At 46.3% G+C, this 14,420-nt stretch overlaps 1 protein-coding gene across 2 annotated transcripts; it reads right to left on the minus strand.

Annotated features, from left to right (window-relative positions):
• Nucleotides 1–2,147: 2,147 nt before the first annotated feature.
• LOC148123790 (uncharacterized) lies at nucleotides 2,148–13,705 on the minus strand. 2 transcript variants are annotated; one of them, XM_087918742.1, is made up of 6 exons: nucleotides 13,064–13,705; nucleotides 12,109–12,719; nucleotides 11,744–11,843; nucleotides 11,561–11,628; nucleotides 6,536–6,665; nucleotides 2,148–4,204 (listed from the first exon to the last, which is right to left on the minus strand). In XM_087918742.1, exons 2-6 carry the CDS (start codon nucleotides 12,520–12,522, stop codon nucleotides 2,901–2,903), a joined length of 2,016 nt encoding a protein of 671 aa, XP_087774868.1. In that variant the 5' UTR covers nucleotides 12,523–12,719; nucleotides 13,064–13,705; the 3' UTR covers nucleotides 2,148–2,900. The 2 variants fall into 2 exon arrangements, with proteins under 2 accessions (XP_087774868.1, XP_087774867.1); XM_087918741.1 differs by having other exon boundaries at nucleotides 12,915–13,167.
• Between the last annotated feature and the right edge of the window lie 715 nt (nucleotides 13,706–14,420).

Below are 14,420 nucleotides of genomic sequence, written 5' to 3' on the forward strand. Positions count from 1 at the left end.
TTTTGAAGGGAAATTTCGTTTCCAAATAAACACAGCTTTTCCCACCGTTCCAAATCTCTGCTTTGATTTGAAATAAACCTTTAAGCTCAATAAATCTGACAAACATTTTAGGTTATGACCGAACCAGATTCTCCATTCCTGCCTTTGCTGTTTGCCAGAGAACTCGAAGCTTTGAGTGGGAGGATCGTGGGAGGAAGGGGATTTTATTTACGGGAGAGAAATCAGCCCTGGGACTCCGTGAGATGAATTTCCTTCTTCTGGAGAGGAAATACTTTGCTCAAAGGAGAAGAAAAAATCCATTTTCTCAGATATTTATAAGAGGATCTGAGCGGATTTTCTTCTTAGTAAAAGATTCAGTATTATTTAAGGATGGATGGATGGAGAGTATATTAAACCGAAGAATGAATTTATAATTTATAAAATCACCTGGAATTTTAATAGAAATTCTGGGGACTTCAGTAATCCCATATCCCCCACTAAAGGATTACAGCCTTCTAACCATTAGTCTGGAAATCTCTCCCCCCCCCCCCCCCAAAAAATTATCCCCAAAAGCAGAGATTCTGTTTCTTGTGCTCATCTTTCACTACATCCATAGAAAACATTTATTCTAGTCTTCTGGAGAGATTCGAGTTCCGGTGAGTTAAGCAAAGGTGGGTTAAACAGATCCTGAATTCCGGATTCTTTTTGAAAAGTTTTAGGGGTCCAGTTTTGGCCTGGATCCTTTCCAGGGATGGGGGCTGGAGGGCTCAAATCCCCCCCTGGCCCAGCACCAGCCTCAGCAGGCCAGAGCCAGAGCCAGGTCCCGTGTCCCCCCGCCCCCCGCAGCTGAAGGAGGTGGCAGTCTGCATCTGCCCCAGTTGTGTATCTGGATACAGCCGGTCACACAGTCAGGCCCAGATTCAGGCAGCCTCTGTGAGGCAACTATTGCTTACCTGACCAGGTAGAACCTCTGCTCCCCACCCCCCAAATATTGTGATTTTCTCTGAGTTCTCTCTGCCACTCTCTCACACACACAATTTCTTTCTCCAACCCCCATCAGCTGCAGAGCTGCTTCAGTTCAGCTTCCCCAGCCCCAATCTGAAGCGTTGGGCTCCTCCAAAGCGGAACTGAGGAACTGGCCAGCCGGGATCCAGCAGGCAACAAACCTGGATTCTTCACCAGGGCAGCTCAGGGACTGTCCTCCTCCGCCCCGTGGCTGAGTCTCCAGGCGGGGCAGCCCCTTGTTCCTCTGACCCACTGGAAGTGCCTGAAAGGGCCCTTTCCGACTCCCGAGGAGACCTTGGAGAGCCCAGAAAACAAACTGATGGAGGGTTGAACAAATGTCACTCAGAGGACCCAAATTCTCCCCCTCCAGAACCGGTTTTTCATAGTAGTTTGTTAAAGGCATTTGTAACTTCCTCACTGAGGCCAGCAGAACATGAAACTCTGAAGCCTTTTCTCATTGCAGGGCATGAACATTATGAGGTTAAGAAAATCTTGGACTCTTTTAAGATTTTCAGAGGGAAGTTACAATATCTAATTTATTGAAAAGGCTATCCTATTTCATAAGCACCTTGGGTAAATAGCTGGAAAGTATAGACTGGTGGAAAAATTCCATGAAAAATATCCTGGGGGAGGCAGAAATTAAATTGCTGTATTGTATTATTGTGTTTAACCTAATTCTTGTGTATTCTATGTCATTGCAGGGGTTTCTTTTCAAATGGGGTGGGGCAGCCTGTCAAGGCCAAAATTGACATATGCATAGCCATTTACTTAGCCCTTTATATATATATTCCTTTTTCCTAGCCCTATATATTCCTTTTTCTTTCTTTCTTTCTTTCTTTCTCTTTGGTAGTTACGGGGTGGAGGGTTTTGGGATTGCCACATTCCTAAGGTGGGAGGAGTGGAGATAGTGAGGATTGTTTAGGCTAAGTGATTTCCTTTCCCGTGGAAAAAGAAACTGACCCTGCTGAGGCCTTCAGGTGGAGATTGATGAAACCAGGCAATGTTGATTTATTTCTACTGGGGAATGTGACTTTTGGGGGTTGTTTCTAATTTGTTTCTAATATTATGTGGTGTAATTCCGGGTTGTGTCAGATCCAGAATTACAATGGACGTTGCCAATTTGATGCTTTCCTAAATAAAAGAAATTGTTTTGGAAAACGGACTTTGCTCTTTTCTTTTTAAATGGATTTCATCACTTGGAAACCTGACAAGGATTGTATCAGCTTTATTGGCTGCTGCTGCACACATGTGACTCATGTTTAAGTCATCATCCATTCAGACTCCCAAGGTCCCTCTCACAGTTACTGTCTTTGAGCCAGATTTCCTGTAATCTGTTTTTCCTGACCAGGTGTAAAATCTTATTTTTCTCCACATTAAGTTTCATTTTGTTGGATTCAACCTTGTCTTATTTGGATCAGAAAGGCAGAATATGCATACACATAGAAATCTAGAGACATGGTGGGTCAGTTGTTACAGAGGATGACTGTCCGCAGCCAGGAGTTTGATCCTGACTGGCTCATGGTTGATGCATCCTTTCATCCTTCTGAGGTCACTAAAATGAGGACCCAGATTACTGGGGACAATATGCTGACTTTGTAGACTGCTCAGAGAATATGGTAAAGCATTGTGGAGTGGTATATAACTCTAAGTGGAATTGCTGTTGCTATATGGTTTCTCCTGAGCATGGATCCTTTTATGACAAGATGATCATTCTGAGCAAAACTCTTTCCACACTCCATGCATTTATGTGGCTTCTCTCATGTGTGGATCATCTTATGGGAAATAAGACTACATATTTGAGCAAAGGTCTTTCCACACTCCATGCATTTATATAGTTTCTCTCCTGAATGGTTCTTTTTGTGGTTTCTCAGGCCACTGCAACCAGTAAACTTCTTTCCGCACTCCATGCATTTATATCATGTGTGGAGCATTGTGTGTCTTCGAAGGACACTGCTCCAAGCAAAGGTCTTTCCACACTCCATGCATTTATATGGTTTCTCTCCTGTGTGGAGCATTATGTGTCTTCGAAGGTCACTGCTCCAAGAAAAGGTCTTTCCACACTCCATGCATTTATATGGCTTCTCCCCTGTGTGGATGAACTTATGGGAAATAAGATGACAACTTTGAGCAAAGGTCTTTCCACACTCCATGCATTTATATGGCTTCTCCCCCGTATGGATCCTTTTGTGTATTCTTAGGTCACTGTTATTAGCAAAGGTCTTTCCACACTCCATGCATTTATATGGTTTCTCTCCTGAGTGGATCTTTTTGTGGCTTCTAAGTCCACTGCGATCAGTAAACATCTTTTCACACTCCATGCATTTAAATGGCTTCTCCCCCGTGTGGATCCTTTTGTGTGTTGTTAGGACACTGTTATTAGCAAAGGTCTTTCCACACTCCATGCATTTATACGGCTTCTCTCCCGTGTGGATTCTTTTGTGTATTCTTAGGACATTATTATTAGCAAAGGTCTTTCCACACTCCATGCATTTATATGGTTTCTCTCCTGTGTGGAGCATTTTGTGGCTTCTAAGGTCACTGCTCCGGGCAAATGTCTTCCCACACTCTATGCATTTAAATGGTTTCTCCCCTGTGTGGATCATTTTATGAGATATAAGATGATCTCTTCGAGTAAAGGTCTTCCCACACTCTATGCATTTAAATGGTTTCTCCCCTGTGTGGATCATTTTATGAGATATAAGATGATCTCTTCGAGTAAAGGTCTTTCCACACTCCATGCATTTATATAGTTTCTCCCCTGTTTGGATCCTTGTATGGATAGTAAGTTCCCTGCTTGTTCTAAAATATTTTCCACATTCCAAACATTTATAAGGCTTCTCTTTTGTGTCAATCACTTTTTGAGATGTAAGGAAGTTATTTCCAAGAGAAAGAATGAAAGTTCCATTGTAATTCTCTCCATTGTGTCTTCTTATAGGACCTTCTCCTTTGTTTTGGGTTAAATAGGGTTCATTTACTTGTACTTCAGCTTTGATTAGCTTCACACTTTTTCCAGTATGTTTTTTCCTTATTTTCTCTTGGTGTGCAAGAAAGTCTCGCATCGGAGCATCAGTGTAAGATGAGCTTTCCTGATTCCAATTCTTTGACTGGTTTCTGTCATGGCTTTCTAATTCCATTCGAATTCCAAACTTCTCCATTCCATCTTTAGTATTGATCACTTGGAACAGTTCACAGGAATCTTGATTCTCCTGCCCATTATTACCTTCAAAGCAAAAGGGAAATGAAAATGATTATGAAGTAAGGGAAAAAGATCAAAGTATAGAAGTCAAGTGAATTTCCTTCTGAATTTCTCTGAATTTCCATTAGGTTGTAAGTTTGCACGCCTACTGTTGTGTGATATAGACATGATGGTTTCTATATTCATGAGTCATGAAAGCTTTGAAAATATCTAGAAAACATCCCTTTCTTTAAATTATCTATCTACCTACCTACCTACCTACCTACCTACCTATCTATCATCTATCTATCTATGTAAATCTCACTCAGAATCAGTTTTCAGTTAAGGAATAGAATAGAATAACACATGTGGAAGGGACCATTGAGGTCTTCTACTCCAACCCCCTGCTTCGGCAGGAAACCCTACACCACTTCACACTAATAGTTATTCAACATCTTTTTAAAAAGTTCCAATGTTGGAGCATTCACAACTTCTGGAGTCAAGTTGTTTCACTGATTAATTGTTCTGTCAGGAAATTTCTCCTTAGTTCTAAGTTTCTTCTCCCCTTGATTAGTTTCCACCCATTGCTTCTCCTACCCTCAGATGCCTTGGAGAATAGCTTGACTCCCCCTTCATGGCAGTCCCTGAGATATTGGAAAGACTGCTATCATGTCTCGCCTAGTCCTTCTATTCATTAAACTAGACATACCCAATTCCAGCAACTGTTCTTTATATGTTTTAGCCTCTGGTCCAACAAATCATCTTTGTTGCTTTTCTCTGCACTCCTTCTAAAGTCTCAAGAACTTTTTTACATTGTGATGACCAAAACTGGATGCAGTATTCCAAGTGTGGCCTTACCAAGGTATTAACACTTTGCTGTAATCTTGATTCTATTCCTCTGTTTATGCAGCTTAGAAATGTGTTGACTTTTTTTGGCAGCTGCTGCACATGGCTGGCTCATATTTAAATAGTTGTCCACTAGGACTCCAAGATCCCTCTTACAGTTACTACTATTGAGCAAGGTACCACATATACTGTACCTGTGCATTTTTTTTGCCTAAATGTAGAACCTTATTTTTTCACCATTGAATTTCATAATAATCAGGGGAAATATCCACAGAGGAATTAGGAGAAAACTTCAGATTTATTGGGCCACTGCAGTATTTTAGGCTTGTGTTCTTTTAAGAACTGAGGACTGCACCAGATCCAGGGCAAAAGTCTTTGAAAACAAAGAGGCCTTTCCTCTCCTTTGCCCTGGATCTGCTGTAGGCCTTGTTTAGCAGTGAACAGAGGCCTAAAGCACTGTAGTGCGAGATCACGTGAGATCAATAGCGCTAGATTTCCCACTACTGATCTCGTGGATCTCTCACTACTCTTTTTTCTGCAAATGCACTGAAGTCGGCAATGGCTCGCCACATCGTCGCAAGCTACCATATTTTTCAGACTATAAGATGAACCTAGCTTTAGAGAAGCAAAACAAGAAAATAAAAATGTTTGGTCTCTGGACGTCTCATTTTTGCCCTTCCCGGCGTCCAGAAGCACTCTCCATGCCCATAATTGGCCTCCCCAACCCTTTGCGTGTCCTGTTCTCAGCCTCCCTGACGATGGTGAGGGCAAAAATGGGACACGTGGAGGCGTCTGAAGACCTAAAGCAGGCCCGTTTTTGCCCTGCAGAATGAGAGAGCAATAACGGGATCCACTGAGGGTTTGGGAGGCCAAAAACAGGCCTGTATTCACTATATTAGATCCACAGACATTTCCAACCACTTTTTGGGAGGGGAAAAGTGCATCTTATAGTCTGAAAAATACAGTAAGTCCCTGCAAGATGGGGTGGGGGAATAGGTAGGGCGAATGTTGTAGCGCCTCTTCTGTCATTTGTAGGTGTGAACGATGGCTGTGGTGCTGCAACACTCATAATTTCAGGACTGGGTCTCAAGTACTTGGGGGAGGGCTGGAACGGTCGCTAAGTGAACTTGGGGATTTCCTGTACCCTACGATGCTCTGAGTCACACTGCATGAGGCCTTTGTTCTTGAATTGGATTGGGAGAATGCTCTTCCATGGGCTGAGCGTGAAAGTTCTGTTCTCACACAAGTTGGGGAGGTTTCAGAGGACAAATGACAACACATTCTTCTCACACGACCTCCAGAGGACACACAAAAGCACACCTCATTCTTTTCAGCCTCCACAGAGAAGTTGAAATATAAATGGGAAAATACAGATAAGAAATGGCACATTGACCCTTTCCTTCCTTGGAGCATGACAAGGCCAGATCCTTTCCTTCTCCCTTCTAGGAGATGATATCTGATTAGTGGTTTTTTAATAAAAGAAAACTAACTATAATCTCTCTTCTTGATTGGGGAGTAGAAAACTCTTACCCAGAGAGACCACGTTCCTATGGTTTTCAAGCATGACTTCCGAATGCAGCGCTTTCTGGTCAGGATCCAGCTGAGACCATTCCTCCTCAGAGAAATACACAGCCACCTCTTCGAAGGACACCAGACCCTCCTGACACGGAAAAAAGAGCAGAAAAGGAGGATTCACAAGATCTGTTCATCTTCATCAATGATTTAGGCAAGAGGGTAGAAGGGGAACTCATCAAATTTGCAGACAAGACCAAATTGTCAGGAATACCAACACTCCAGAAGATAAGCTTGAGTCATAGAAGGATCGACAGATTGGGCCCCATCTAACAAAACGAAATCAACAGTGAGAAATGTAAGGTTCTACATTTAGGAAAGGAAAACCAAATGCACTGGCATAGGTGATACCTGGCTCAACAGTAGAAAGTGCAACAGGGATTGTGCTGTCCAGCCAGTGTATGGGAATTGGATAGTTAGTTAGCAATTGTGAGCTGTCCCCTTAAGGGAATGCATCATGGTAAATGTAGTTAAGGTAGCCTGGGAAATGTAGTCCATGTCATGTGACATCTGTAATCCTGATTGGTCACTAAATTGACCCTCGATGGGTTGGGGGAAGTTTCCTCACTCTTAGCTGAACTCACAGACTCGTGGTAACTCTACCGCTACAAGATGGTAGAAAAGGGATAAGGAGATAACGATCTTTTTACCTACAAGACAGATATGCAAAGGATTGGACATTAAGAAGAACTTCATCACAAATGTGAGTTATGAGGATACCTGATGAATCAATAATAAAGACTTTGTATGAATGTCTTATTGAGTTTATCTATCTGCATCTGTACAAAAGACAAAATCTACCACTGTACAGAATACAGAACAGGGATCTTGGAGTCCTAGTGGACAACCACTTAAACATGCATCAGCAGTATGCTACAGTTGCTCCCCAAAAAACCCCAACAGAAGCATAGGCTGCATTAAGAGGGATAGAATCAAGATAACATGAAGTGTTAGTACCACTTTATAAGGCCTTGGTAAGACCACACTTGGAATATTGCATCCAGTTTTGGTTGCCAGAGAGGATTGGGACAGGCAGTATCTCTGTCATGCAGACGCATGGACGGAGCTGGTAAGGATTTGCGATTCCTCCCAAAGGAAGTTGTCCCTCAAGTACCTCCTACTAATGCAGAAAGAGATAGAGGAGCATCTCACACGGTGGCGAGACAGTGAAAGTAAGCTTAAGACCCAGAGCACCAAGAACACATTCAATGCTTCAAGGAGACAAACAAAGAACGCGAAGACTGCATCAGGGAAGAGAAAAACTCCGTCCAGGCCGTGCTCCTTGATGAGCTAAAGGAGGAGCAAATACCAAGGGAGAAGGCCACATCCGACAGATTTTCAAACACAGCTTCTTCCCACCAAAGAAAGCCTCCTCCCTCCATCCAAAACCGCTTTTATCGCAAGCAGGTTCCAGTGTCTCACGCCAATTCTCTGCTGCTGGGTCTCACCATCCTTCTAGAGCATCCTCCCATCGTAGCGGAGCAGCAAGTTACACCGAACGAGCTGTAGAAGCCCAAGTTGAAGCTGCAGCAGCAGAGGCAGATTTACGTATTACGACAGAGGTGATGGCCAACGAACAAGCAGAAATGGCCAAACAACAAGCAGAAATAGCCAAAACTCAGGCCCAAGTGGAGTTACTCGAACAACAAAGAGAGACGGCAGCGAAAACAGCACAGGCCGCAGCATGGCCAACACTGAAGATGGCCAACACTGCTTTCCTCAACTTCAAACTCGAAGACTTGGGAGAAGAGAGCCCAGATACACGGGTCAAGGCCTACGTGGATAAGCAGCACTCACTTCGAAATGAGCAGGTGGATAATATGATAATGCCTCGGATAATACGAGATTCACTTCCCACTAAGAGCAAACCTTCCCCAACTGATGCTGTATGACCTAAAGTCTGAGATTCTCTTCCCAGAATCAGCAATCCTAACCCAATGTCTCATGGCCTGTCGGGCAAGCAAATTAGCCCACCAGTGCTCACAACAACTTCTCAACAAGTTGACATACAACCAATCACAATTGCCACACTCAATCCTCAGGTAAAAGATTTCTCACCACAACCGCTAAACAACTCTGACGCACAGCGTGGAACCTACACCTACCCTCAAAAGGTACTATCTACAAATGTGGGGGCAGATACCGACCTCCTCATAAAGCACTCTGTGGCGAACCACGTACAATCCACAACACATGCCCTTGAGCCAGAACACCACGCCTTTGATGATGTCATACGAAGAGATGACTTGCCCTCACAGAGAAGTAACAGAGAACCGTTACTAAGGTGCGAAAGGTTAGACTTAGCAGCCAGTGGTGTGTACAAATTCAACAAGCCAGGCAGAGAATACCTACTATGGAAGATCATTTTCACAAGTACCGCTCAACGTGAACAGCTGCTTCCTGGTAAAGAACTTAAATTTCTGTTGGCATGGCTAGGACCACGGTCTAGCTACATGGTGAAACACATTTACACAGGCATACTTAACAACCCAGACATTGCTTTAAAATGAGCATGGGATTCTTTGGACCAGAAATATGGCGATGACACATTGATGGAATACTCGCTCCTAGAACGACTTTACAATTTCCCATGTATCGCCATCCACAAAACCCAAAAACTAGAGGACTTTTCCAACATCCTTACAGAGCTGCAAACAGCCAAAGAATGTTCTGACTTACCAGGACTGCTTGACTTGATCTCTTCATAACGCAAGAAGTAATCATCGCCAAAATCCCAAAACAAATATTACAACGATGGATCGTTTTCTCCGATGCCTTTCTTGCTGCAAACGAGACACACTCTTTGCCTTTCTCCAAGAATTGGTCATCTGGCAGAGTCCTGCAACAGCTTCAGACGCAGATTTTACCCACCTAATTATCGAAACTCTGCACCTCTCCAGACTTACTGCACATCTCTACAGATCATCACTAAGCCACAACACATAAAACCGATATTGACTCCTCCTCCATACACAGTTCGGGAGAGAACTCATCAGATACAACCCAATTTAGTTCTCCAACTCCAAAGAGAAGCAAGTATTGTCCTTTGCACCACACTCGACATTCACTGAACAGGTGCCAGGGGTTTGCAGCGAAATCCCTGTCCAAAAGGAAAGAGTTAATAAAAGAGCTCCAATTCTGCAACAAGTGTTGCGAATCCAAACACTCGCCCAAATACCGCACAGCCAAAGTGCAATGTCTCATGTGCAAAAGCGACATGCACCTGACCACGCTGCATCCAGACGCCGATCCACCGCTGCAGACATCTCGTAGCCCTCCTTTGAACAAAGAGCCTCAATGTGTTACAGAAGCACACCGAGGCAGTCGTGAGTGTCAATTGCACAGTAGTGTGCAATGGCACACCAGCCCCTCGCTCATGTTGTCAGATCTGCTTAGCCAAAGCCTACCCAGATGGACGCCCAGAAGAAGCAGTGAAGATGTATATAATACTGGACCCTCAGAGCGATCGCTCACTAGCCAAATCCGCATTCTTCCACCTCTTTGATGTTCAGAAGGAAGAAGTGCACTTCACAATATCGACGTGCACCGCACCAAGATGAACAGCGGGGAGGGAAGCTACTGGACTCTGTATAAAGTCATTAGATGAAAGTTCCCAGTTCCTACTGCCGCCCATGCTGGAATGGAACTGGATACCAGATGACCGCAGCCACAATGCAACACCAGAGGTATCTAGCAGCATACCTCACCTGAAGCATATGGCTCACCTATTTCCCACCCTAGATCCTGAAGCCAAGATTTTGCTCTTGCTGGGATTCGATGCCCCGATGCCTTAGCGCACACTGAAGTAGTCAGATGTCCGAGATACTCACCCTTTGCCCCCAAGACAGACCTGGGTTGGGGAATTTGTAGTTAATTTTTTTTCTTTTCTTTTAATAGTGGAATTTACAATTCCAGGTGGTGAGTGTGCTGTCCCAGTTAGTCTATGGGAATTGGATAGTTGCTCAGGAATTATGAGCTGTCCCCTTAAGGGAATGCATCATGGTAAATGTAGTTAAAGGTACTCTGGGAAATGTAGTTCAGGTCACGTGGCCACATCTGTAATCCCGATTGGTCACTAATTTGATCCTTGATGGGTTGGGGGAGTTTCCCTCACTTTTGCCTGAATTCATGGACTCATGGTAGCTGCTTTCTATTGCTACGAGATGGGTTAGAAGATAACCATCTTTTACCTACAAGACAGATATACAAAGGATTGGTCATTAAAGAAGAACTTTGTCACAAATGTGAGTTATGAGGATACCTGATGAACCAATAAATGTACTTTGTTATAGATGTTTTGTGGAGTTTATCAATCTGCATCTGCACAGCTTGCAAATCCACTACTGTGCAGAATACAGAAAAGACTGAAAGGAAGAAAGCAAAGAAGAGAAAATTCCCTGGGAAAGTCATTTCTCAGCTGTTGCAAAGCGGGAATGTTTGATCTCCTAATCGAGACTCAAAGTATTGCAAATTATTCTGTAGCTCAAAGTACCTTAATTACATGCTCAACATGGCCACTCCCTTTGGATTTTAATAGTCTGCTTTATTTTTTTAATATGATTTACTTATTTTTGAATTACAGGTTATAAATGAGGTTTATAAAATATGATAATGTAGCAATGTATTTATTTTTCATTAGCCTTGCACAATTCAAAGTTAAAGAATTACCAAAAAAAGGGTCTCCAGCAGTTCCTGCCACTATGATACGTTTATTCCTATTTCTTGAAGGACCTTTAAAAATTGCTGCTTGTAAACTCCAAGATGGAGGAGAACCTAGCAGAACAAGACAACTAGAGGAAGCTATGCTGGCTGACAGCAACTTGAACCTGCTATTCTGCTCTCCATGTTGTGGAAGAACACAAAAATAATCCAGGCCAAAGTGGGGGAACAAGGGAGGGGGGAAACAGAAGGAGAGAGCCCTCTGCATACCCATTTCACTTCCTGAAGGAAGAGTAGAAATCTAATATCTTTTCCATTTCTTACTTGAATTGAAGGTTCAACCGCTGTTTGATTTCCATCATAAAAACCATAAAGCTTCATTCTTTGTTTCTCTGTAAGGAATAAATAATTTCCAAATGCATAATTAACAAAATAGAAGGAGGCATTCTATAGAAGAGAAGGGAAGCAAAGATAAGACAGATGCGTAATCGGAGGATCTTCCATTACCTCCTGAGGTGTCCTGACTTGGATCTTCCCAAGGGATCCTCCTGAAAAATAGCTCCTGAGGGGGATTTGATGGGTTCTTCTTTCCCTCACCATCTCTTATCTCCACAGTTCAAACAGGAGAAAGGAAAAAAGAAGCAGAATTAATATACGTCACACCACACAAAGTGGTTTCTTATATTCGGAACACAACCTCAAAGCCCCCAATATCCATCCGTGTGGATGAGTGAGAAAACAGTGGAACAATGTCCTACAACAACTGGAGAATTGCCTCATATTATGAACATGGAAGAAGTCTGGGAAGGAGGGGTGAAGCATTCAAACACTTTCTCTCTTTATTCCCTTTCGAGCTCCCTAAAGTCTCCCACCTGCCACTGGAGAGGCTCCTTTTGCTCCTCGGCCTGGCTCAGGAGGAAGCCTTCCGCCAGGGCCACCGCCTGGGAACTGCTCTCTGCTCCACACTCCCGCACCCAGCCCTCCATCTCTGGAGGCAGGAGAGCCAGGAACCGCTCCAGAACCACCAGGTCCAGCATCTGGGCTTTGCTGTGTTTTCCTGGGTTCAGCCATCGCCTGCACAAGTCATGGAGTCGGCTGCAAAGTCCTCGGGGATCCTCAGCCTCCCGGTATTGGATGGAGCTCCAGGGCTGAACTTCAGAGGGGAGGCTGGTTCCCTCCTGCAGGACCTTCTGCCTGGTTCTGGTCCAGCTCTCCCTACAGTTCCCAGGCTGAAGAGCCGCAGGGCCTTTTCTGCTCCCCTCCTTGGGCACAGGGGGTGTCTCCATCCTTCCTCTGTCTGGCAGAGCAGCTCCAAAGGGCTCCAGGGACTCTGGGGGGTCTCCAGGGTCCTCTTCCTTCACGGGACCATTTCTGGGGCCGTAGGACAGATCCCTGCTGGTCCTCCTGCTCCCTTCCTTCCTTCTTTCCTCCACAGAGAAAATCCTAGCTTGCAAAGGATGCCGAGGGCTCCGAGGTTCCGGATCTGGGAGGGAGAGAAAAACAGACGCCCAGGATCAGAAAGGGGGATTCAGCCCCTGGACCCCCTTTTCCAAACCTGCCCGGAGCACCAAGCAGCTCATCCAGCCGCAGGGGCAGCCCCCCCCCCTAGCATGGCCGGGAAGCTGGCAGCTGGAGTGGCCGCCCCGTCTCGCTTCTCTCCCCCTCCGGAGGACCGGACCCTCCGGGAGCCCGGTGCGAATCCTGCCTCTTCCTCCTCGCCCAGCTTCTCTCCTTTCCTTCTGGGCCTCCACCAGCCTCGCCCTCCCCTCACTTGGCATGGAGAGGGCGTCTGTGAGGCATGGGACCCGGGAAAAGCCCCCGCTTGACCTGGTGCACGTCTGGATGTCTCTCTGCCAGCCTCTCCTGCAGCCTCTCTGCCTCCTGCGATGCCCCAGTTGAGGACAGCGAGTGTGGCACCCTAGAGAGGCAAGGCTCAGTGATGTCACTTCCTTCACCGCCTCCTCCTCCTCCTCCTCCTCTGGGAAGGCAGCTGTGACTTTCGCCCTCCAATGGCCCAATGGGGAAGCGCCTGGAATATTCCTTTCCCTTTGGCGGAAGTCGCCCCCTGGTGGACTTGGGGCAAAGGGCCAGGAGGGTAGAAAGGGCGGGAAAGTGGAGCGCATGGGAGGGGGCAGGGATGATGGGCTTGGGAGTAGCGGGAAAGGCCCTTCTCCGTGGCTCCCTGTCAAGGACTTCGGAGGCGGCTCTTTCTCCGCCTTCCTCTCCTTCCTGCCCCGGAACCGTCGATGGAGACGGAGGGAGAAAGATCCGAACTCGCCTCCCTCAGGAACCGCCGCCCTGAGGGCTGCGCAGAGATCGGAGGAGGCATCGAAAGGCGCCGAATCCCCTCAGAAACGGCCGGGCGGTGGGAAGACGAGGACCGGGAGCCTCGCTTGGACGCCCAGCTCGGGTCTGGCGGGGGTGGCGGGAGGGAAGCGGGCAAGGAGGCCCCGTGGGGGGAAAGGACGGTCCCTCCTTCCTCCTCCGCCTCCTCCGCGCAGCCGCCCTTCTCGGGCTCGGCCTCCCAGCGGAAGGGCAGGGACCCCCGGCCTCTCCTGAGGAGACCCCCGGAAAGGCTCCGCGGGGGAAGGAGGGAGGGAGGCCGGGAGGCTCCGGCGCGGAGGAGGGGAAGCGGGCGAGGAAGCCGAGGGAGGAGGAGGAGGAGATTCCGGGCCTTTCGCCTCAGGGAGACTCCCAGGACGGAGCCGCCGCTTCTCTGCGCCCGCCGCCCGAGGCAGGAGGAGCCCTTGGGCCGCCCCGGAGAAACGGGGACTCCGACCGCCTCCCTGGAAGCCCCTCCAGGCCGGATCCCCCTCGGAGGTTTCGCCCGACGGTCCCCTTTTCCTTCCCAGGGGGACCGACAAGGGCCCCTTCCCCGAAACCGGCAGCCAGGGGGGAGGGGGGACTATATATATATATAATATACACTTAAATATATTATATTAGGAGATTTCAATCCATTCCATTTCCAATCATAACCTGTAAGCCATCCAGAGTCCCCTTGTAGGGGAGACATCATAGAACAGAATAATGGAAGGCACTTCAGAGGTCATCTAGTCCAACGTCTCCTCAGGCAGGAATCCCTTCAGACCGTTTCAGACAAGATGGGCACCATAACAAAATGTAACATACATAAAGACAAATATGCCTCCGTGTCTCTCTCTCTCTCTCTCTTCCTGGGGTG

Source organism: Pseudonaja textilis, unplaced genomic scaffold (assembly GCF_049901715.1).
Source record: "Pseudonaja textilis isolate UNSWEBS1 unplaced genomic scaffold, rPseTex1.2 PTEXCTG41, whole genome shotgun sequence".
NCBI lineage: Eukaryota > Metazoa > Chordata > Lepidosauria > Squamata > Elapidae > Pseudonaja > Pseudonaja textilis.

Coding starts and splice junctions, on each gene's coding strand:
- LOC148123790 (XM_087918741.1), bottom strand. CDS start 13,014: ATGCCAAGTGAGGGGAGGGCGAGGCTGGTGGAGGCCCAGAAGGAAAGG. Junction 11,844..12,108: donor AGGAGCCTCTCCAGTGGCAG/GTGGGAGACTTT, acceptor TGAACTGTGGAG/ATAAGAGATGGTGAGGGAAA. Junction 11,629..11,743: donor AAGTCAGGACACCTCAGGAG/GTAATGGAAGAT, acceptor TATTCCTTACAG/AGAAACAAAGAATGAAGCTT.